The 24501-nt window shown below is 38.0% G+C and overlaps 1 protein-coding gene across 1 annotated transcript in view; it reads right to left on the bottom strand.

Annotated features, from left to right (window-relative positions):
* Positions 1-700: 700 nt before the first annotated feature.
* LOC121313121 (zinc transporter ZIP6-like) overlaps positions 701-24501 on the bottom strand; it is a 59266-nt gene continuing 35465 nt past the window's right edge. Inside the window, exons 7-11 of the mRNA XM_041245306.1 lie at positions 16568-16661; positions 11836-12216; positions 6954-7034; positions 5556-5746; positions 701-1337 (exon numbers count right to left, since the gene is read on the bottom strand). Coding sequence (XP_041101240.1) covers positions 1185-1337; positions 5556-5746; positions 6954-7034; positions 11836-12216; positions 16568-16661 — 900 coding nt within the window. The 3' untranslated portion in view covers positions 701-1184. The remainder of the gene's footprint in view (positions 1338-5555; positions 5747-6953; positions 7035-11835; positions 12217-16567; positions 16662-24501) is intronic.

The raw sequence follows: 24501 nt of genomic DNA on the forward strand, positions 1-24501 counted from the left end.
AAAAAATACATAGTCATATTTGAAATAAATTGATTGGGAAACTAATGATGATGGGAATTAAGCCATTATTAGTAGTGTTATACTAACTCTTAAGTATACAGTACTAACTAACTAATTTTTTTCATGTAGGCTGTATTTCAAACGAGAAGTTAAGAAAAAAAAGGCATCATAGCACACATATAGATGCATAGTTAGGTAGATCAAATACAAAGACGGATGAAACCACAGCATGAAATTTGAACTTGGAAAACTGTTTATAAGGCTACTTAACAGAGCCTCACATCTTGCACAAGTTTAGATATTTAAGGCAAACCCAAGTGATAATAATAATAATAATTTTCTTTACTGTAGTAGGCTTACATGTTGTTATATGCTACAACATAGCGTTGACCTTATGTTAGGTATTGTAACAATGTAATTGTGCCAAGGTAGCGTCACTAGGCTGGCTACCGGCAGGAATTAATTTCAGACAGAAAGCTTTGAGGCCACCGAAAAAGTCCAGTCCACTGGGTTTGGGATGTGTCAGGGTTCCAGCAGATCCAATTACCCATTTGTATTTTTTTTATTTTATTACATTTTTTAAACTACAGTCCTGCTCTAGGTCACAAGGGACACTATCTCACTTCCGACACCACAGGTGACAGGGTAACATCATAGCCAGGCTGGCTACCAGCAGGAATTAGACCCAGAGACAGAATGCTGCAGTTTAAGCTCATGCGCGTTTATTAAACACAAAAACAAACAAAACACCACACGAGAGGAAACATAAAAGGTTTAAACAAAAGAACACACTTCTAGGCTGAGCATTAGCCTTCACTACCACGTTGCAAAACAACAACAAAAAAACACAGCACAAACACTCAAGTAACACAATGTATAACTGCTTGTGAAACAAGTCTACTGGTGAGTATTAACTAATACATTACACCACCCAACATACATTTAAAAGCAAAGAGCAAATTTCATTATAACACAGTAGAGAAAGTAATATGAATACGAAGACTATTCTGCAGTATTTTTAACAATATGAAAATAGTCACTTTACAGTTAGCAACACAAAAGACAATACAAAAATCCCTTATAAAAAAGGCATTCAAGGTAGAAATAAATATAATCATCAGAAGTTCTACTGTTATTGGCTTGTGTAACAATGGCTTTGGAGTAACAGGACTAAATGTACTGCATCACAGTTTAATGTCCAACAAAATTTTGTCTTCAAATATGGCAATGACAAGCATGATGCTGAACCCCAGTAGAATTCCAGCATTCTGCAACAGGAAGTAGCCACAGTGGCTAAAGCCATGATCGCCAGCATCATTATGCAGCATTTCAGGCACCTGCAAGTTAATAAATTAATATCAGACGGGACTAAAAGCACATTTTCATCAAAATTTAGCACACACGCACGCACACGCACACGCACACGCACACACACACACACACACACACACACACACACACACACACACACACACACACACGCACGCACACGCACACGCACACGCACACCACACACACACACACAGTGCAGTATGTCAATAGCTACTGCTCTTTTTTCAGGTTAGAAACACTTTGTGGCTTCACTAATTTCCATTACCTGATCTAATTACACCAATTAACCTTGAATAAACTGTATTTTACACTACTTCAAGATTCAGTTTTAACTGGAAGGATCCTCGCTGCTGCACAAATTTCCCCTTAAACAACAAGAAAATGAATGTTGTAATTTGAAACATTTTGTTATGGGAGAGCAGGGGCCTGTTGGAAGCTTTATTTCAGGAACATAATTTATCAATAAATAAATTAATATTTGATAGTTGTTTCTGTTTTTATCGTGTATGCACTGCTGAATAGAAAGCATGTTGCAATCTTGCCACGTGTGTATTAAGTCTTGTTTAAATATGTACTAGTGGTTCCCAACCCTGGTCTCGGGACCCCTTGTGTCTGCTGGTTTTCATTCCAACTGAGCTCTCAATTACTTAACTATACCCTTAATTTAACTGACAATTTGCTTAATTAGCCCTTTTGCAGAGTTCAAGTTACTTATAAAATGTTATAGCATTTGTTTAAGAGTTGAAAACAATTAAGCAAATTATCGGTTCAATTAAATGAGAAGTGATTTATAAAGATAAAATTAATTTCCAATTTAAATAATTAAAATAGTGGATAAAATATTAAACTACTTATGTATTGTAGTTTTAGTATTAAAAAAGCAAAATGTAAAAATGAAATAAAACACCAGCAATTAATCACAGCATTGACCAACATTTTATCTATCCAATATGATGTGGAAATGTAGAAACAGTTTACCCCAAAATACGTAAACATTAGGTTATCATAACCCTGGTTCCCTGAAATGGAAATGTATCCATTACCAAATGTGTATTTACATCCTAAGACCAAAATTCTGAATATTGTGCACCAAAGCTGCTCTTTGAGCCTATGATGTAGTCAAAAGAACTGTGCTCACAGATCTCAGCTTAATTTTTCCTTCAAGCCTGCTGTAATCATGACAATGACCTTAAAGGTTAAAGGTTACATTTCTATTTCAGGGAACCAGGGTTATGACAATAACCCAACGTACCCTTTCAAGTACGAAATGTAACCATTACTGAATGGTCAGCATACCCAAGCTGTCACAAGGTCAATATTGCTACATGACTGGAATGCTACAAGGCTATGAATTGGCAGTGAGCTTTTCTGGCAGGGGCAAGTTGGCCAGCTCATAGGCAAACCTGACCGTGTCTGCTACCAACTTGGACAGCCGATGCTTAGACAGGGCTTGACTATGGGACTTCGTCCCATAGCAGATAGTTTAGACTGCCTCCAACTTTTCGTCCTGTCAACATAGTACGCCAGGGCCACACTGGGCAGAGCGTATGCCGACGCTCTTTGTCCAGCTGGAAAGGTGGATGGAAAGCCTCCAATTCCAGACTGGTTAACATAGAATGCCGCAATTGTCTTCGGCAAAAAAAGGCAGGATTGCTTTGGTACATAACCTTTGTCCTGGCCTCTAAAAATTAAGCAGGCTTTCACTATCAAGAATGCCGGCATCTCACTCACCCGCTTTGCGGAGGTGAACGCGAGCAAGAAAGCTGCTTTAAATGATAAAAATATCAGTTCAGCTGAATGCAGGGGCTCAAATGGAGGCATTAAGCACCACGTTTAGCCTCCAGCAAGGAACAATGTTCTTTATAGGCAGCCGAAGCCGCTGAGCCCCTTTCAAAAACTGTTCCGCCAGGAAGTGAGTTCCTGGGGAGACCAAGTCAATCTTGACATGGCAAGCTGAAACAGCTGCCACATAGACCTGGGGATTTCCCCTCGTCAAACAGGTCCTACAAAAATTGCAGTATTATGGCCATTGGACAAGTTGTGGGGTCGAACCCATGAGGCAGTCACCATTTCTGAAAGACGTCCACACGTGGACGCTACTCTAGAATTTTTTAGGGCGTCAATAACCCTGTTGGACAGACCCAGATGACTCAAATGCAGCTGTTCAAGGGCCAGGCTCAGGAGCTGCATCAGTGTTGAAAACCAATCTCCTGGGCCAATAAGGGGCTACTTGGAGCACCTTGGCTTGGTCTTGCCTAATTTTCTTCAGACACAGCAGGAGCAGGGCGAGTGGTGGGAAGGCGTATAACAGATGCCTCGACCACTGGTGTGCCAAGGCATCTGTTGCCAGTGGGTCCCCACCTCCTAGTATAGAGAACAAGAGAGGACAGTGGGTTTATTCCTGAGAGGCAAAAAGATCTATCTCAGCTCTCCAAAAACCTCTCCCGATGAGGCTCACCACCTCGATGTGAAGCTTCCACTGAGCTGCTGGGGTCTACCCTTCAGAGGAGGTCCGTCACCTAGTTTGTCACCCCGGGCACGGAGAGGAGGTTCTGGTGCATCCAGAGCAAAAGCTTGCGAGCCACATGATGGAGACTGGCCAACGTAAGGCCGCCCTAATGTTGATGTAAGCCACAACTGTTGTGTTGTCTGTACAGACAAGCACATGTCTCCCTCGAACTTCCAGCAAAAAATTCTGCAAGGCCTAGTAAACTGCCTGTAGCTGTAAAACTGCAGCTGTTGATGTGGAGACCCTGCCAACTGGGGGTTCCACACACCTTGCACACCCTGGTCATTGCACACAGCACTCCAGCCCAGGCTGGATGTGTCTGTGGTGACTACCTCCCTTCTGATAACACTGCCCAGTGCTACGCCTAGGCGTAGATAGGCCGTCTGTTTCTACCAAGACAGTGCCTTTAGACAGTGGTAGAACATTGTCACGGTTCAACCAGGCCTGCAGAGGGTGAAGGAGACCCAGTAGAAGGGTCTGAGAAGCTGCTACCATCAGGCCCAGAAGTTTCAAACCGTTATTAAGCTCTATTGAGCCCTGGAGTCAAAGCAGAAATAAATAATTGTAAACATCTATTTCTTGTAAAACTTTTTTTCCTGATCCACAAAAGCAAAAAAATATTTTTCCTAAAATTCTTAGTTTGAGAAATTTCTAGAAATTATACATTTCCATTAGGTATGTAAACTTTTGACTACAACTGTATGATGCTGGATCCCTGGCTTCACACGGGATGTAACAAGCAATAGGCTGTAGTGCTCACAACACGCGTAAATAGTAAAAACTATTACAGCTATTAGTTAAATATCACATATTTTGTGTAAATATATTTTGTCAGTCTTGAAAAGAAAAATGGTACTTAGGTCTGTAAGCACAGTGTCTTTGTGCCCTCGAGGATGGGCCACGACTGCGTCACAGGCTCGCGGGGCAGCTTTGGTAGACAATATTCAGGTTTTGGGTCTTTGGGAGGTAAATACCAATACTGTAATGGTTACATTTCGTACTTGAAAAGGGAACTACTAGATACCAAGGCAAAGCTAGGCAACTGCTTCAGTAAATGCATTCATCACATGTGTTAAATGAAAGTGCTGACTTTGTAAGTATTTAGCATTTAATGTATTATATTGAAGTGAAAGATTTGATTCATGAATTGATTAAAACTTGTGCCATTAAATCAATCGATTTATGTTTTAAATGAAGATTGTTACATTAAAAGCCCATGTTGAATATATCAGCTCAATATGTACCATTATAATAAATAAATAAATAAATAAATAAATAAATAAATAAATAAATAAATTGGAAAAAAGTCAAACAATGTGATATTTTAACCTAATGCTACATGAACAAACTGGAATGTTTACATGTACAAAAAAGGCCAAACTATGGAATAATGTTAACAGACACCACTGAATTATTTTTACAGGGGTTATGGACATGATTATTGGGTGCAAAAGCCCAAATTAAAATTCATTGGAAGTTATTATATATAGTACATAATACACTGAACAAAAATATAAACACAATATGTAAAGTGTTGGTCCCATGTTTCATGAGCTGAAATAAAAGATCCCAGAAATTTTCCATTATGGTATGGGCAGGCATAAGCTACGTAACTATGTAACATGTTTTTCAAATTGCATCTGCTCCCACTCATTGGGCTGTTCTGGGGGTAAGTCATGTAGAAAACTGCCTTGTCAGATAAATATGTACTTACCATATCCACCAGAGCCACATACATAAACAACCCAGCTGTTAAGGCAAATATCCACATAGATATATTTTCAGCATAATGGCCGATGAGTATCCCAGTTATCATGCCCAGGTATGCCATCATTGCTGAAAGCATGTTGTACAGAATGGCCTGCTTTACTGTCATGCCAGCTTTGAGGAGCACAGCAAAATCCCCTGAAATAAAAATAAAAAATAATAATAATAATAATAATAATGTTTTAATAGTGACTTTGGTTTCACCTGGAAACACACAATTTTGAAAGCAAAACAATTAATTGGGAATACTTTAATTAAATAGGGTGAGGTACACTGTATTCCACTGTTTTTGAGACTCAAACTATATAATCCCTGGTCTTTTTTTTGTCTTCTAACCAAGTACTACAGAAAAAACAAATATTTAACTGTGGTCCACATATATGAACTAGATCTGGTGAATAAGGTGTCTTGTATACGGGATATATCTTCTTTATCCTTCATGATATGGAACTTTACTGTATATTCACTGGTAACACAAGCAGTGTAATGGGGTATTATTTTAATGTGAGATACTAACAGCACAGTACTTTCCAACATCTTGCGCAGGGTAAGGGAAGATGCCAGTTCCTATGGCTCCCATACAAGTACTAACTAGGCCTAACCTGGATCAGCTTTTTGGATCTTAACTTAATTTCTAGTAAATTCTGGATGTAATACCTACAGCCACTGGAGAACATAAAACAAATGCAGTCCAAGTTGTACGTGTGTACATGAGCATATAAACTACAGATTTATAACAAACTTATTTATTTATTTTTTAAATAATGGAAGAGGAATGTATTCTCTTTACTATAGTATTATATCCAGAATTTACTAGAAATTAAGTTAAGATCCAAAAAGCTGAAAGTTTTATGTTATATCCTCATCCTACCCCTTTCTATTGATATTGAATGAATCTTAGTTGATCTTTAAAATGCACCGGAATGGCCTCAATTTCAATATGACAACGACCTCACTTTCAAGAAGGGAACTGCCCTCTGAAAGCTGGCCAAATCACCGTTTTGATTTGCAGACTTTTTTTTTTTTTTTGCAACCCTGCTCAGTCTAAATATAAATGAGAATGTTCATGAGCCACTAAACCTTAAATATGATGATCCAGCAGAATTTGATTTGTTAGGACCTACTTTAAAGCAGTTGATATTCTTCAACAAGTTCAGACCTGTGGGGTGCTCTAGGGAAGGGGCAGAATAGTATGTCTTTCTTTTCTTATGCCACTTCCAATTACCAGCACCTACCATTAGTTTATTTTTGAGGATCAAGGTATATATAAAAAAAAAAAAAAACTTGCAAACTAATTTTTTGACAGTATATTTCTATACTATTATGGTATCAGGGATGGCCTTACCCAGCTCATGAGGCAACTCATGACAGAAAACCGCAACAGATGTGCTCAGTCCACTTGATATCCCTTCTGTGAAAGCAGCCCCTGCAATTTGAATAATATTGAAAGATTCAACACCCCAAATCAAATGCTGGAGAAAATTCATTCTCCCATTACATTTACATTCCAAAGTGTCATAGCACCCTTAAACAAAACTTGAAATAAATAACTTTTTGTGAAACTATAAATATCAATGCAAGATCCTTTTCAGATAAACGTGTAATAAAAATGCAGTTGGATATTTCTATTTTTGTTTCCCTTTTAAATGTTTAAAAACCTGCACAGCCTGGGGGTCGCGTGATGATGTCAGAGTGAGCAGACATGAGTTGGGAAAGGTCCTGTAACCCATGAGCGGAGGCAGACTCGGGAATAGTCAAAAAAATAAAGAAGGTACAGGCTTCATTACAGGCTATGATATAGGCAGTGGCTGAAGACGTTACTGTCATAAAAACTAGCATAGAAACTGTACAAAATAACATTTCTAACCCGTGTTCAAGAATGGCGACGGCAGAGGACCGCATATCAAGGATCGAACGCAAAATGGAGGCCATAGAAAATATGGTCACAATGACAGAGAAACAGCAGAAAAAGCTATGGGACAAGTTGCAGGACTTAGAAAATCAAAGTCGACGTCAAAATTAAGGATTATCGGTGTACCCAAGAGAGCAGAGGAGGGAAACAAGAACAGATCGGCCTTCATAGTGAAAATGTTAAAGGCCATTTTCGACATGCAGGGGGAACCTGATATGGAAACAGCGAGAGCACATCAAATGTTTGTCTATAAGCACAGCTCCCAGGCTTTGGAGAATAACTAGAAGTAAACAAAGGAGACATTTTAAAATCACATTAAGTTCAAGTTAAAATGTGAAATGTTGTTGAAATCTTGAAAGGCTATTTCTGATATATGCCAATAAGAAAACATGTACTAGCAGGGCAGGACTATAGAGGTACAGATACCGGGAGAAAACATTAATACCAATAATAATGTTACCCAAACTAGCAGTAGGACAGGAATTGTTGTTGGAGTCTGAGTTTAAAGTTTAATATTAGGATTTATTTTTTTCATGATTACTTGCTTACTTAAAACAGACTTGGAATGAGGTCAGGAGCTTGAATACTCTGACAGAACCAGTGTACACAAGTTGTTTTTGTTCTTCTGTCTTGTTATATTTGAGTTACTGGTTGGAGAATAATGGTATACATTTTTATAGATGTGGGGCAATAACTACAACATATCTTTCTGGATAAATCAACACCAGGAAATACTAAGAATCCCAGTAACTGTAAAGCTCTGGCAGAACAAAGCAGAGAGCTCAGCCTGATAGATATATGGCGATTAATACATTCCACAGAAAGGGATTATATATTCTATTTCTCAATGCACAAAGTGTCATCTAGAATTGACCTTTTATCTCCAAAACTAACAGTTAACAGATTGCCTACCTGTAGGCAGAATGTAGAGTGAAAGCTCTGACAATAGGACAGTGTTAAGGTCATGTGATTGCTCTGCAGGCAGATGTAAACAGTGTGTTCAGTATTAATAAAATTTCAATATGTCAAATCTGTTACCAAAGAATAAGTTTTGCAAAGTATAAAGAACAAAAAAGGTAGCTACAGGAGTTTGAATGCATTTGTACTGTGGGCTCAGTTCTGAGGTGCTAGAATGTTTTTTTTTTTCTTTTGTAGAAATGTTTTCATAATAACTTTTGTACTTGATAACACTGATTTAAAAATTCAGCTGATGACTATGATGAATACGTTTTTGTCACTAAGTAGCTATTAACATTTAAAATGTTGAACTCTAGATTATAAGAACTTATTTTCCAAGACTGAATTACCTAAACTTAATGTAAAACAAAGCAATTTTTTTAAACAAAAAAATAACAGAAGGGGAGATTACAGAGGCAATAGAATCAACGTCAACAGGGAAGGGGCCATGGGAAGACGGTCTGCCTAGAGACATGCTTACCCCAGTCCTGTGCGTGATTTACAATGAAGCATGGGATAGAGGGATATTACCTACTTGCATGACCAGTGCAATAATAACTCTTGTAACAAAACCTGGAAGAGATATTACAGAATGCTGAAGCTACAGGGCGATTTCTCTACTTGAAATATTATAATTTTGCCTTCTCTAAGTCAAATAGCTTATTTGAGAAAGACAGGGAATGAAAGACTAGATTAAAGACTATGGAAAAATCCTAAAATTAAGATGGAAGGTAAAAGTGTGAATTGGGGAAGTTGGCAAAAAAGGGGTATACATTATATTAAAGACTTATACACAGAAGGACATTTTGACACATCTGAATTAATACAAAATAAGGTTCTGGAGGTACTTGCAGCTACATCACTGCCTAAGGGGTTTGTTGTGGAGTGGTCTGAAAATGCCACAGGCTTCATCAGTAGTTAAAGTTTAAAATCAGTGTATGCATAAGTCCCATGAGCTTCTGGAATACACTACTGGTCAAAAGCTTTAGAATACCCCCATTTTTTCAGTTTTTATTGAAATTTAAGCAGTAAATAGTCAAATAACCTGAAATGGTAAAAAGGTAAGCGGTAAACTGCCAGAGGTTAAAAAAAAAGTTTCGGTTAACAAAAACTGAAAAATAATGTACATTTCAGTTATACAAAAAGGCCTTTTTCAGGGAACAAGTAATGGGTTAACAACTTACAGCTGTTCTGCTGCAATGGAAGTAAATTAAGTCTTGAAAGTTGATGCTAACAATTCCTACAGGTGTCCCAACTTTTGTTGATTACTTACAAACCCTCTGTCTGTATAAAAGCAGTGTTGGAACAGACTGTGTTACTACACCCTCTTAAGCATTATTTGGACAGTATTGTACTGCAGGAAGTAGTATATTGCTATCATAATGGCCAGAAAAAGGCAATTAACAAAGGAAGACAGACAGACCATTATAACCCTTAAAAGTGTAGGTCTTTCCTTTAGAGAAATTGCAAAGAAAGCCAAGGTGTCAGTGAGTACAGTTTCCTACACCATCAAAAGGCACTTGGAAACTGGAGGAAACTCTGACAGGAAGAGGTCTGGCAGACCCAAAGCCACAACAGAATCAGAAGACAAGTTTCTGAGAGTCAACAGCTTGTGTGATAGGCAGCTCACAGGACAACAGCTTCAAGCACAGCTTAACACTGGTCATAGTAAGCAAGTCTCAGTTTCAACTGTGAAGAGAAGACTTCGAGCTGCAGATTTGACAGGTCGAGTGGCAGTAAGAAAGCCATTGCTAAGATGGCAAAATAAGAAAAAGAGGCTTGCCTGGGCCATGAAGCACCGCCAGTGGACTACTGAAGACTGGAAGAAGGTCTTATGGACCGATGAATCAAAATTTGAAATCTTCGGTTCATCACGCAGGGTTTTTGTACCCCGTCGAGTAGGCGAAAGGATGGTTCTTCGGTGTGTGACACCAACTGAAACATGGAGGAGGAAGCGTGATGGTCTGGGGCTCTCTTGCTGGCAACTTGCACAGAGTGAGTGGCACCCTGAACCAAAACGGCTACCACAGCATTTTGCAGCGCCATGCAATACCCTCTGGTATACGCCTAGTTGGTCAGGGGTTCATCCTACAGCAAGATAATGACCCAAAACATACCTCCAGGCTATGTCAGACCTTAGAAGAAAAGAACAAGATGGTAGACTTCAAATCATGGAATGGCCAGCACAGTCTCCAGACTAAAACCCCATCGAGCTGGTTTGGGATGAACTGGGCAGATGGGTGAAAGCAAAGCAACCTATAAGTGCAACACATTTGTGGGAACTTCTGCAACAGTGTTGGGAAGAACTTTCCGAACAATATTTGATTTCCATTGTAGAAAGAATGCCACGAGTGTGTTCTGCTGTTATATCTGCAAAAGGTGGCTACTTTGAGTCAAAAATTTAGACTAAATTTGGTTAAACAAAATGATTCCATGATTTCTTTTTTATCTGCAATTGTTTATTTGTTCCATGCTTTAATTTCAGAGTACAGCGAGACATTAAACTGCGTAAATTTCAATAAAAACTAGAAAAATGGAGGTGTTCTAAAACTTGACCGGTAGTGTATATTCATCTGACTGGAGTCAAAATAGCGTGGGAGCGGGACCTGGGTATTACATCAGGAGTTAGGAGGACTGGGAAAATCTCCTTGCTAATATGAATAGACCCATGAAAGAAACACATCTTAAATTAATACAGTTTAAAATACTTCAGTTTGTACTGGACTCCAACAAAAATGCATAGAGTGGGACTGATGGACTCGCCACCGTGTTGGAGATGTACACAGAGCGTTGGACATATGGTACATCTGGCAGTCTTTTGAAGGAAGGATGAAGGGTAAAATATTTAATTGGATTGTGCTGGCAGTTGAAACAGCTAAAATAGTTATTCTGCATCACTGGAAAGATCAAACCCTAATAACATATGAGGAAAGGTACAATACCTTAGCTGAGACAGCATCCTATGAAAGACTGACACAAAATACAAAACAGAATGCAGGTGTTTGAAAAGGTGTGGAATCCCTTTTTAGCCGGAGTGCACAGGGTACAGAAACCATTCAGAACCTTGAAGCAGTAAAGGTTAGATTACTAGGTACTTATGTTCTTGTACCAGTCTAGCCAGTTCAAGTTCAATATAGGACTCATTACTGGTAAACTGTAAAATGTACACAGTGCTGTTCCATTCCATTTGATGTATATGTGTACAACAACAAAAAAAAAAAAAAACACTGGTAAAGGTAGTTCATCGTTTCTGGGAAAAAAAAAAAAAAGTTATCAAGAACTAGATGAGAAAGTGGACTAATTCATCTCTGGTTACCAAGAATTACATAGGATGGAAAATGCAGTTTGGAAAGGTTACCTATGGCCAGACCGTCACTGAAATTGTGCAGCCCATCCCCCATGATCACCATCCAGGCCAGGGTGGCTATGCCTGCCCCTTTGAACTGCTCCCGGGAGTAGTGGTGGCTGTGGCTGTGGGGGTGGTGGTTCTGGGAATGGTGGTGGTGCAGGATGTGGTGATAGTCGTGGTGGTGATGATGCAGATCGTCCGCCTGGCCAATGGTGTCGTGGAAGTGAGAGTGGCACTTGTTCTCACAGCCTTGGGCTGTGTACTCGTTATAGCCATCCTGGGCCAGCACAGGGGTCAACATAACCTCCTCTTCTTCTGGGGTATCTGGTGGCTGCTGAGGGGCAAACTGGGACAGGTCTTTCATATTGCTCTCTATTGTACCCTCTAGATCTAAAAGGAGAGCAGAATTCAAGAGAGAGGTCTCATTCATTCAGGCCAAGTAAGCACATTCTCAGAGACTTTGTATACATTGCAATAAAACAAGTAGAGATACACCGTCATGCACTACAAATACCAAGTACCCCTTTAAGACACACTGCATGTACAGTAAGCATCTTGTCCCGGAGGAAAAAATTATATTTATTAGATGCATCAAAGTTAATCTAAATGCAGATACAGCTGATGGGTGAAAACATAAACCTTTGGATGTTGTCTGTAGAGCTGGGTTATTAAATCTACTGTATATTGCAAAGGTGGCATAGAAGATAATTGCACTTTGTTTCAGGACAAATCCACAACAAAAAAGTACAATATTTGTAGTAGCACATTAGCCCCTAATCGGAAGGTCTGTCCTATAACTTTGAGGATAGCAGCCACATGCTCAGACAGTTCCTAAATAAATACACAACATAACACAGCCAACTGTAGACACTGAGGAGAACAACATGCCTCAATAATGCATTGCTTTGCCAGAACATTGCCCTTCTTCATTGCCAGCACAATACAATATTATGTGAGTTATATAGAGGCCTTAATTATTTTTAAAGTCCAGCAAATGCATAGTTTTTGTTATGCTGTAGTCTAGCTCAGTGGTTCTCGGTGGACCACACAATAAACAGTACAGCTGACTGAAAAAATCACCATAAAAAAATCACTATAACACTAAGAATAGCCATAAACTTACCTTTATCTTAATGCGATGGGTGGGCCTGTTTCTGTGAGCAGTTATTTTAAAATTGGAGTTTTAAAAGAACGGTTATAGATACTTTTCATTAACACTAATTTACTGAGAGGGGAAAAAAATCTAACTGTTTTATTTGTTTTAATTGTTAATTACAGCAGCATTACAGAAGTTAATTAATAACCTGTGAAGTTACAATACATCCATGAGGTAGCACCACGGTTGGAGCTACGAATCTCTGTTCAGAATTTTTTTACTCTGCAGTTAAATATGAATGGCAGAGCTTATTTTTGCCGAAGCACAGCTCAATTAATACATTATCAATACACAACATGTTAAACTCACAATAAATTTACACATTGTTGTCAGAGATCTTTTAAAGTTTTTAAAAAATAGTGACATTCCTTCGTCAGATTTGATCTTTTCAGAGACATGACAGTAGACAAATGGCTAGAATTACAAGAAGCAAAACCACTTATGAAATCGAAGAAAACAAAATGCTTGGGCAGCAGCTGCTGTTTTTATTGATTTGATTGGGCAGCTGGTGTTTTTATTGATTTGATTAGGCAGCTGGTGTTTTTATTGATTTGATTGATTAGGCAGCTGGTGTTTTTATTGATTTGATTGGGCAGCTGGTGTTTTTATTGATTTGATTGGGCAGCTGGTGTTTTTATTGATTTGATTGGGCAGCTGGTGTTTTTATTGATTTGATTGGGCAGCTGGTGTTTTTATTGATTTGATTGGGCAGCTGGTGTTTTTATTGATTTGATTAGACAGCTGGTGTTTTTATTGATTTGATTGGGCAGCTGGTGTTTTTATTGATTTGATTAGGCAGCTGGTGTTTTTATTGATTTGATTGGGCAGCTGGTGTTTTTATTGATTTGATTGGGCAGCTGGTGTTTTTATTGATTTGATTGGGCAGCTGGTGTTTTTATTGATTTGATTGGGCAGCTGGTGTTTTTATTGATTTGATTGGGCAGCTGGTGTTTTTATTGATTTGATTGGGCAGCTGGTGTTTTTATTGATTTGACTGGGCAGCTGGTGTTTTTATTGATTTGACTGGGCAGCTGGTGTTTTTATTGATTTGATTAGACAGCTGGTGTTTTTATTGATTTGATTAGACAGCTGGTGTTTTTATTGATTTGATTGGGCAGCTGGTGTTTTTATTGATTTGACTGGGCAGCTGGTGTTTTTATTGATTTGATTAGATAGCTGGTGTTTTTATTGATTTGATTGGGCAGCTGGTGTTTTTATTGATTTGATTAGACAGCTGGTGTTTTTATTGATTTGATTGGGCAGCTGGTGTTTTTATTGATTTGATGAAACCTAAATAAATGGTAAATCAACTTAAAAACACTTAGTCTTGAAAATGTAAACAGTCTGATGATAACTCTATGCTTCAGTGCGTAATTCGGCTGAGTACTCAATTGTTAGCCTCCATGCTGGTCTCACTCATTCAGTAAACAGTGTTGACATAAACCACAACGATAGTGTTAGTGACCTAGCATTTAAAAATGCCAACAATGTATTTTGTATTAAGCCTCTAGATTCACGTTGGATATACCCCCTGGTGAGTCTATGCATTTTATTTGCACTAAAAAGGTTCAAGAACACAGCATATTTTATGTGTAATCATTTCAAAAGAATGCCAATATGAAATCTACCGATTACCTTCTTTTGTTTCAAAGTATGTGTTTGGATTATATAGCAATATTATACACAAAGAAGCTGAATTTAGTCAGGATTTGTGAGATTAATGTTTTGCTTTGCTTTGGACATAAAATGTTAACAGTAATGAACAACAGAAAGAAATGACTTCTGGTAAAATACAGTATTGTTTATCATTATTACAATGTTAGAGGGACATCTAATGCAGACGCACGCATATTATTTTCAGTTGTTAAAAACTCAAGTCTTGTATTTCTTTTTGTTTGAATACAAGTTGTGCCTTTTTGTTTAACTATTATGCACAACAGTGTTTTTAGTTATTGGATCTTCTTTAAAAAACAAACAAAAAAAACAACTAATGTTTGTTCTTTATTTTGAATAACAAAACGTGAATGCATCGATTATAATTGATAATTGCCTATATGATAACACTGTGTAACAATTTTATTTTATTTTTTTTTTGTTCCTGGGTAGTAAGTGTTATTTCCTAATTGCTTATGCCTCAAAAGTATAGAAAATGGCTATTATTCCCCACAAACTGCTTTTGTGACCAGGACGGTGATATTTCGAAATATCACTATTTCCAATGGGAAAACGGGCAAATGTGTCTTTTCGTTCACATAAAGTCAGAAAAAAACAACATATGAACCCAAATTAACATGTATTTATACTAAAGTAATACAAAAATGACTACAAAAGATTTAGAAGTGAGTAGTTACAACTACTTTACGATTATACTGTATTTACAGTATAATCGTAAATCTCGAAAAACTACTCACTTCTAAATCTTTTGTAGTCATTTTTGTATTACTTTAGTATAAATACATGTTAATTTGGATTCATATGTTGTTTTTTTCTGACTTTATGTGAACGAAAAGACACACATTTGCCCGTTTTCCCACTGGAAATAGTGATATTTTGAAATATCACCATCCTGGTCACAAAAGCAAAGTTTGTGGGGAATAATAGCCATTTTCTATACTTTTGAGGCATAAGCAATTAGGAAATAACACTTACTACCCAGGAACAAAAATTGTGTTACATAGTGTAGTCGAATAAGAAATTGGCCATTGCACCACTAACATTTTTAAATCCTTGTTCACTAACAAGGCTAACATTGCAGGTTATGTCAGCTGTTTACGGAGCAATTGAGACCAGCACGGAGGCTTCATTCATTTTAATTAATTACAATAAATGCAAACGTTGAAAACCTCCAGTTTAATGTTTACAACAACTAGAACCTTGTTTGAGGATAAATTTTTTTCTCCAAAGGCGAAGGATGTATAATAAAATTATTTGTTTTTTAAAAATAAATAAATAAAAACACTTTTCTTTGTTATTGTATCCTTTTTATAAGTGGGATAACACTCCAGGGCTTGTGTGTTGTGATACATTAACATACAGCTTTGATGGGTGAACACAACTACTGCTGTATGTTAATGCAACACAATGCACACCCTGTCGTGTGTTATCCCTTACTTAAGCTGCTGTGTTAAGTGCATGTCAGGGCAAAACATATTTTAGACACTCTAAAACTATACATGACAAAGAGTTTACACCATTTTCAAATTGGAGAGATTCTCCATGTATGCATTTTTTTTTCCTGCTTCTGTAGCTAAGTATTTAAGTTTGCAATGGGATCTATAAACTATGCTGCCGCTTCCTTTCTGTAATTATGGAACCTTTCCATGGACCACCTGAAGGGAGCTGGATGACCAAAGATTGAGAACCACTGGTCTAGTTAATAGCCATTGAAAAGCAACATGTGCATTATCTGGAACCATGAATGCATACAGCTACTATAAATATTGTCATCTATCACTAGGCAATGTTTCTATACATATGGTTGTCTCCTAATATGTCAGTTTCCTTTTACATTTTAATTTGCTGTTTTGTTGGCTGGCTATACACTTTAAGATTAATTACTGGGAATGAATTAATGGATTTTATTACCATTATTTTGTTTTGTATCTTGACACTCTTCTTTAGATGGTTGCTTGTCATCAACACCCAGACTCTCTTCAGTGTGATCCCATTTCTTCTGATTCTGTTGATGTACAAAATGTAACCATTAAAGGCATCTTCATGGAGGGGAGCAAGTGTTGTGCCTTTTCCTTTTTAACTTGCTTCAAAAATGCTTATGATCACCTGGAATATCTTACATAATACTCTAATTGATTCATGCCTTCACATCAAAAAGCACACTTTCTTTGTTATAAAACTAGAACTAAACTATGTTAGTAACATTTGAAGTTACTTTCCTTTTACTAAAAGTATGCACATATGAAGACCTTTTAAGTAAAGACTTAAATCTGGCTCAAGCAGAATGAGGGCACAGTGAATTATTAGGCATGTATTTTGCAAACATGTATATGGGTAACTGGCAGGAAATGTTATTGCGCAAATTCATCAAGAAAACTTTAGAATACATAAGATATGAGGGTGACATATTTGGAAGGAGACAAAGACTACCTGTATTATGGTTTCTTCATCCTATGAAGAAACCATAATGCAGGTAGTCTTTGTCTACTTCTAACTCCTGGTCTCCATTTTGCTTGGGTCAGAGAACAAACAGATCTCTAACCCAAAGATCATTGCAATATAGTCCTTTATGGTGCCAAAGCAGGTATCTTTCCCCTATAAAACCCTCCTCCAAATATGTATTGTTGTCCAAACTTCAAAAAATAAGACAGTACAAAAAGAAAAAGAGGAAAGGAGGGTGGAATATAGGTGTGTGGAGTTCATCACCCTATGAAGAAACTATATTACAGGTAATCTTTGTCTTCTTACCTCGTCTGATGAAGTCCATGCAGAGTGAACTATACTAAAACAATTACACCAGATGGTGGGAGGTTAAATATTAGTAAATGATGCCACAGATAACACTGAGTGAGAAAAAGAAGACTGAGAGCAAGCGATATCTAAATTATAATGTTTGATAAAAGTCTTGAAGGAGGCCCAAGTCAAAGCATTACAGATGTCTTGTATCGGGACAGATTTTAGTTTTGCCTAAGTAGTAACCAGTCCCCTCACTGAGTGCACTTGGATGGATCATCCAGTTCAATCCAGTTTGAAATTGTTTGTTTAGAAACTGGGTTGCCCTTGGTTTGTGAGTTAAAAGAGAAAAATAGTTGTCCTGATGGTCTGATACCACAGGTGCTGTGGATTGAAAAATGTAAAGCTCCCGGACATCAGTCAGTTGAAGTCTGGCCTCTTCCTTAAATTTGTGAGGTTTTGGTTGAAAATCCAGAAACATTACCACTTGTTCTAAATTAAATTCAGTTATCACCTTTGGAAAAAACAGTGTGTTGTCTTCAGACAAGCCTACCCTTAAAAGACTGGAAATGTGGTGCACCGATGACCAGGGCTTGAAGTTCCCCTACTGTTCTTGCTGATGTTACGTTGACTTGAAATGTTGTTTTCCATGTAAGAAACTTTTGTTCATGTGTGGCCATGGGTTCAAATAGTGATCCCATGAGTTTCCTAAGTATTAGTCTGAGGTTCCATTGTGGAACAATGTGTTTTCTTGGGGGTCTTAGATGGTCAATCCCCCTAATAAATCTAGATATAATGATGACAACCTACTGGTTGACTTTCCTAGCCAGGTAGAATGCTAAAATCACAGCAATATGAACCGCGATGGAGGAAACAGAGAGGCCTTCCATGAAGAAAGAAGACATCTTTGATTATGCCACATGTGTAAACTTGTGCCCCTTACAAAGGAAAACGCTGCTCCTTAACTGCTTGAATAGTAATGCTATTGGTGTGGCTCCTATTTTGACTTGTCAGTTGATGAATTGTTGTCACCTTCTCCTCCATGAGGTAAACTCTTTCTGTTAGTTTATTGAACTGGGCCCCCAGAAAAACAAGAGTGAACTGGGGCGACTGATGATTTGTCTTGATTGACCAGTAACCCCAGTGTCTAAGGCTTTTCCTTGGAGGGAGCGCTCAGCAACCAATTGTCTCGATAGGTATAGTGGATGCCCATACCCATGAAATGTGCTGCTAATGTTCAGTTAAACTTTAAAAAAAAAATAATAATAATAATTTGTTTGCAGGTTAACATTACTTAGTTTATGTTTGTTCTCTATAGCTTTTTGAGTAATGAAAGCAAAAAAAAAAGCAAAGCATCTGCTTTTTTGATCAATTAAAAAAAAAAAAAAAAAAAAAAAAAAAACTCTCTCAGGTGTCCAATCTTGAAATGGGGAAAGTTTAAAGTAGTTCAGTCTCAGTTTTGAAGGGGTGGCCAAAGACTCCACAAAGCCCTGTAACACTGGACACATTTTAAATAAAAAAGGGTCTTTGTGTTACAAAAATGTTTCAACTCTATTATTTAACCCCAAGGTATGCCTGTAAATATATTAAGTTTTAGACAGAAAAAAGTAAACCAACTAGATATGCGCGCATAATCATAGTGGTATCTGTTAGCCATCTGGGACAAAGAATGCGTTGTGCTATTTTAGAGCGAGCCAGAATCTCATAGGACAGAAAAAAGGCAAGCACGTAATTCTGAAATGCCTTGCTTAAATAGTACCCAACTTCCTGAAAATGTTGTGTAGTGATTTTTTATATAGATTGTATACATTATCAAGGCTCAAAGTTAACATATATTTGTAGCATTTTGCCACCCAAAATTTGCTGCTAGCTTTTTTCAGTAGCATTTTTCTGTAGGCTGCAGTACATGACCGACCCTGAGTGAACATGTACATAATTACCGGTATAATTATTGTTATTTTTTTTTTTTTTTAACATATACATTACACCGTGTAACAAATTTTTTTTTTTGTTCCTGGGTAGAAAGTGTTATTTCCTAATTGCTTATGCCTCAAAAGTATAGAAAATGGCTATTATTCCCCACAAACTTTGCTTTTGTGACCAGGACAGTGATATTTTGAAATTTACCTATTTTCCAGAACATTCCAGATAGATTCAGTGCTGAGTAAACTTGGAATAACTTCTAGAACTTTCCAGTAATATAAATAGTAGTATAAATACTGGGGCCTTAAGCCCAGTTTAGTTCCAGCTGCTTAAGTGGATACATATCTGCATTTTCCTGAGATGGCATCAAGAGGCTGCAAACATCCAGCAGACACATTTTGCTATGTCTGCGGTCAATTTATCAAGACAAGAGCGAAAAAGTACTCCGTGGAATCATCTGCTAAGATGTGTGAGGCCTACAAGGCATATTTCGGCATGCCTGTCGGGGATTGAGACAAACCCTGGGCACCTCATTTCACCTGCAAGCACTGCAAAAAAACTCTGGAAGGTAAGATGGACAATTGTTGCTCGGAATTTTATGTTATAAAATTTGTTAAAATTATTGAAAAAATATATATGAAAAATGTTGTGAGAATTTCTTACACATTAGTCATGGGTGAAATAAATGTATTTTTGTAGGATGGTACAGAGGGGAAAAGAGAGCCATGAATTTAGCTATCCCAAGAATTTGGCGGGAACCCACTGACCACTCAAGCAACTGCTACTTCTGCATGGTGGACCCTTCCAAACGTCGGACTGGCAAGAATGCACCTGCTATCACGACACTGCCATGAGCTCCCCGTACCCACTCCTCCGGAGAGAGAGCAGCCGTCTTTAGAAGAGAACAGCAAGTCAGAGAGCGAGGAAGACGTTGTAGATCCAGATGACAATTTCAGAGGTAGAGCTGAGGAGAGAAACCCATAGATGGGCTCTGCTTCTGCCACAATGTGACCAGTCTGTTTGAGGCAATCGGAATCGCCTGTAACCAGAATGAGTGGTGCCTCTTCATTGACAGCTCATCCAGGAGTCTCAAAGCCATGCTGCTCCATAATGGTAACAAGTACCCGTCTCTTCCCCTGGCTCACTCGGTGCACCTCAAAGAGGATTACAACAGCATCAAGACCTTGCTGGACGCCTTGAAGTATGATGAGTACGGCTGGGAGGTCATAGGAGACTTCAAAATGGTTCATCCCTGATGGGTCGCCAAGGCGGTTTTACCAAGTTTCCCTGCTATCTTTGCCTTTGGGACAGCAGGGACACAAAGGCGCACTACCACAGGCGGGACTGGCCACAGCGGACCGAGTTCTCTGTGGGGAGAAACAACGACAAGTGGGAGCCACTGGTGGACCCCCGGAAGGTGCCGATGCCACCACTGCACATCAAATTGGGCCTTATGAAACAATTTGTCAGAGCTCTAGATAAGGAGTCGGCAGGCTTCAAGTACCTTCAAGACTTCTTCCCTAAGCTGTCTGAGGCAAAGGTCAAAGCCGGGTCTTCGTCGAACCACAGATAAAGAAGATCCTGGAGTGCAATGAATTCCCCAAGAAGCTCACTAGTAAAGAGAAAGCGGCTTGGAACAGCTTTGTCGCAGTGGTTCGGGGCTTCCTGGGCAATCACAAGGCCGAAAACTATGTGGAGCTGGTTGAGACTGGTGAAGAACTACGGCACAATGGGCTGTAGGATGTCCCTCAAAGTCCATATCCCTGATGCTCATCTTAATAAATTCAAGGAGAACATGGGAGCGTACTCGCAGGAGCAAGGCGAGCGCTTCCACCAGGATATACTGGACTTGGAACGCCGCTACCAAAGACAGTATAAAGAGAACATGATGGGAGACTACATTTGGGGGCTGATTCGTGAAAGTGATTTACAGTATAATCGTAAATCTCCAAAAACTACTCACTTCTAAATCTTTTGTAGTCATTTTTGTATTACTTTAGTATAAATACATGTTAATTTGGATTCATATGTTGTTTTTTTCTGACTTTATGTGAACAAAAAGACACAAATTCGCCCGTTTTCTCATTGGAAATAGGTACATTTCAAAATATCACTGTCCTGGTCACAAAAGCAAAGTTTGTGGGGAATAATAGCCATTTTCCATACTTTTGAGGCATAAGCAATTAGGAAATAACACTTACTACCCAGGAACAAAAATTGTGTTACATAGTGTTATTAGTATTTTTCATAAAGCGGGAAACCATTGCTAATAGAGCTTCCTGACAGATGAGTCAGGTTTGTACCGCCCCATGCAGATACGTGCGAGACCCACAATGCAAATCGCATTGGACAGTGCAGCACAAATAACTACAGTACTACTGAACATCGTGGATATAATTTAAAAGGTATGAAGTTTATTTTATAGACCAATAGTAAAATTAAATAACTGTTAAAAACATTACAATTTTATAAGGTAACAGTCAGTGACCTAACAGGATATTAAGTGTCTATAAAATGCTCATTTAATCTGTCATGGAGATTATTTTGTTATAATGTTAACCTTGGTTTCACACACGGTAAAACTGAACACATATTATAGGTAGATAATTATTATTTTATTAATTATGAATAGCATGATCAAAGCAACGTCTTCTTTGTTTTATTAGTACGAATCTGTTTTCTTTTCATAATAGATTAACACTACCTTGCGTATGTCTCCTGTTTAACTAGTGAAATATGTGAAACATATGCTTTAACACAAAATGGGCTTTAGTGAGTTACTGAAAATAATTCCATCTAGGGTTTCTGTCTGTAAACTGTCACAGAAACCTGAGATTTGTTTTCAGATCAGAATTGTTTTTCTGTAACTCACTGAAGAGGCCCATCTATTTTGTATAATAGATGGATACCCTTATGATGCTAACATTAAAAAAGACGAGCAGTACAGTTGGGTTTTTTTAAACCTAGTGTTTCAGTGCTGTACAGACGTTTTATGTTGTTATCACTTAGTGCTTCAGCTTTTATTTGGATGATTGCCTTTACCTTGTTTTAATTTCCAATTCCTCTTCAGTTTCTTTGAGATACAAATGTACTAGTTTTACATCATTTTTTTTTTTAAATTAATTGTGTTTGATTTAAAAGTGATGGTCTCGTGGAGTCAAACGGGTCAAAGTTCAAGTAAATTGTACTCTAGAGGAATTATCACTTTTTGATGTCATTGCTGTGTATTATGCTTTTTTGTCCTAATGGATTAGAATGCAAATATAGCCTTCATCCATGTATTACGTAAGAAATAAACTACCCAGGAAGTGCGGTAAGAATTGTTTTACCACACCCTGGAGTGGGTTATTTTGCTTATAAAATGGCTATAGTCAAACACTGCACTGCACTGGCACTCGAGGAAGGGGCTTCCGAGTGGAGGTTTTTTTTTTGTTTTGTAGGAAATGATCCTCCTTAGGCTTTGCGGTCTTCAAGAGAAGCTAACTAATAATTTCTGAGGCTGTTTTCACACCGATGCCGGTAACCGGCATAATTTCCCTAGATTGTAAACCAGCATTAGAGGATATGTGGACTAAATGACGTCCGTGTCAGTTTGTGCAGTGCTGCAGTCCTTCCCATTGGCGGCGAGCACAAGAGAATTCTATGGTGAACCCGACCTTGTTTAAAAGCCCAACAGTTGTCTCAGCAGAGAGCATGTGATTTTAATTTTCTTTTAAATGTCTTTGAAATTGGAGGGTAAGTGGTGAGGGTATATCTTGTGTTGAATTTAAAAATCACATACTCAATAGTCAGTTTGTAAGGCGATATTTAGTTTAATAAGTAGATGCCACTGCTGCATATACAGTATATTACATGCTGAGTGAGACTTGTGTGGTGATTTCTCACGTGCCTTTTGAAGTGTTTCTACTACTTGCCTTTTCCTATGTTTTGTTCTTTGACTAAATAAATACCACAGTATATTTGCCAATTATTTTATAATTCTTAGTGACAGAGATGAAAAAAAAAAAAAAAAAAAGATTAAGTGATTTTTACCTACAGAAACAGTGTTTATATAATTGTTACTATTAAGGTGTAGTGATATTAATAGATCCAGTAAGTTGGTCCATGATGTCACAGCCATGTGGTAAGACAATTATTACCATACGGTCATGTGACCTTGTTCAGCCAATTACAGCACTTAATATATCTAATCCATTTTACAAACTTATATACACACATGGCTAACTAATGTCACTGTCTTTTAATCCTTGGTTGATATCCCTTACTCTGTTATTACTTCTTAGTTAATTTCTTCAAAATTGTATATTATTTAAAAATGCAGTGAAAAGGCAGGGTGGGAACATACATATTTATGAACAAACCAGTTAGCAGAATATGTTGCATGAATCTTTTAAATGTAGCAGTACCGTGGTGGGATTAGCTTTCATTTTCAAAGGTAAGCACAAATGAAAGTAACGCTGATGTACAGGTAAGTAAGATGGGGTAAGCTGAGTGGGGGATGGAGGGGGGTAATGCTGGGACACCAGAATCACTGTTGAGCCCTCTTAAGGAATCGTGGGCTAATCAACAAAAAACACAGAGGATGGAAGGTGCCCACTTGAAGACCCCAGAGATGTACCCTACTTAGCTCAATCCAGAAGGTTGTCATGCTAATGCACTGGGGAGGCCGCACTGGGTTGATCCCCGGAGCCAGCATCGCTGCCGTTGTGTGTGCTGATGCTCTGGGGAGGCAAAATGAGCTGATCCCTGGAGCCAGAATTACACTTCAGCAATCATCATCAGACAGAAGGATATCTTCATCATCAGATGGAAAACAATGCAAATGGATGGAGATGCAGATGGATCACATAAGTTTACAGCAAAGCTACGTCTTAGTTGGTGCTTATCTTGGCGAGAGCAAATCAACACGAAGTTCAACATCTACTCTCATGTAATGGAAATCATGTTAGTTACTGAAATCTCTTCTTGCGACTTTGTTACGTGGAATGTAATAAACGAGAAGCAAAACGGTAAGATTTTTTACCTTTGTTTTACAAAAGCCATTTTCACGTTTGTTTTATTTAAGTGTTTAAAGTTTAGCCTAAGTTTAGCTTGTTCAGCTACAAAAATGAAAAAATAAATAAAATAAAAATGCGGTGTCAACTTTATGTACTATTTATTTCAGGAATACACAAAACTGCATTTAACTT

This window comes from Polyodon spathula, chromosome 3, assembly GCF_017654505.1.
Source record: "Polyodon spathula isolate WHYD16114869_AA chromosome 3, ASM1765450v1, whole genome shotgun sequence".
NCBI lineage: Eukaryota > Metazoa > Chordata > Actinopteri > Acipenseriformes > Polyodontidae > Polyodon > Polyodon spathula.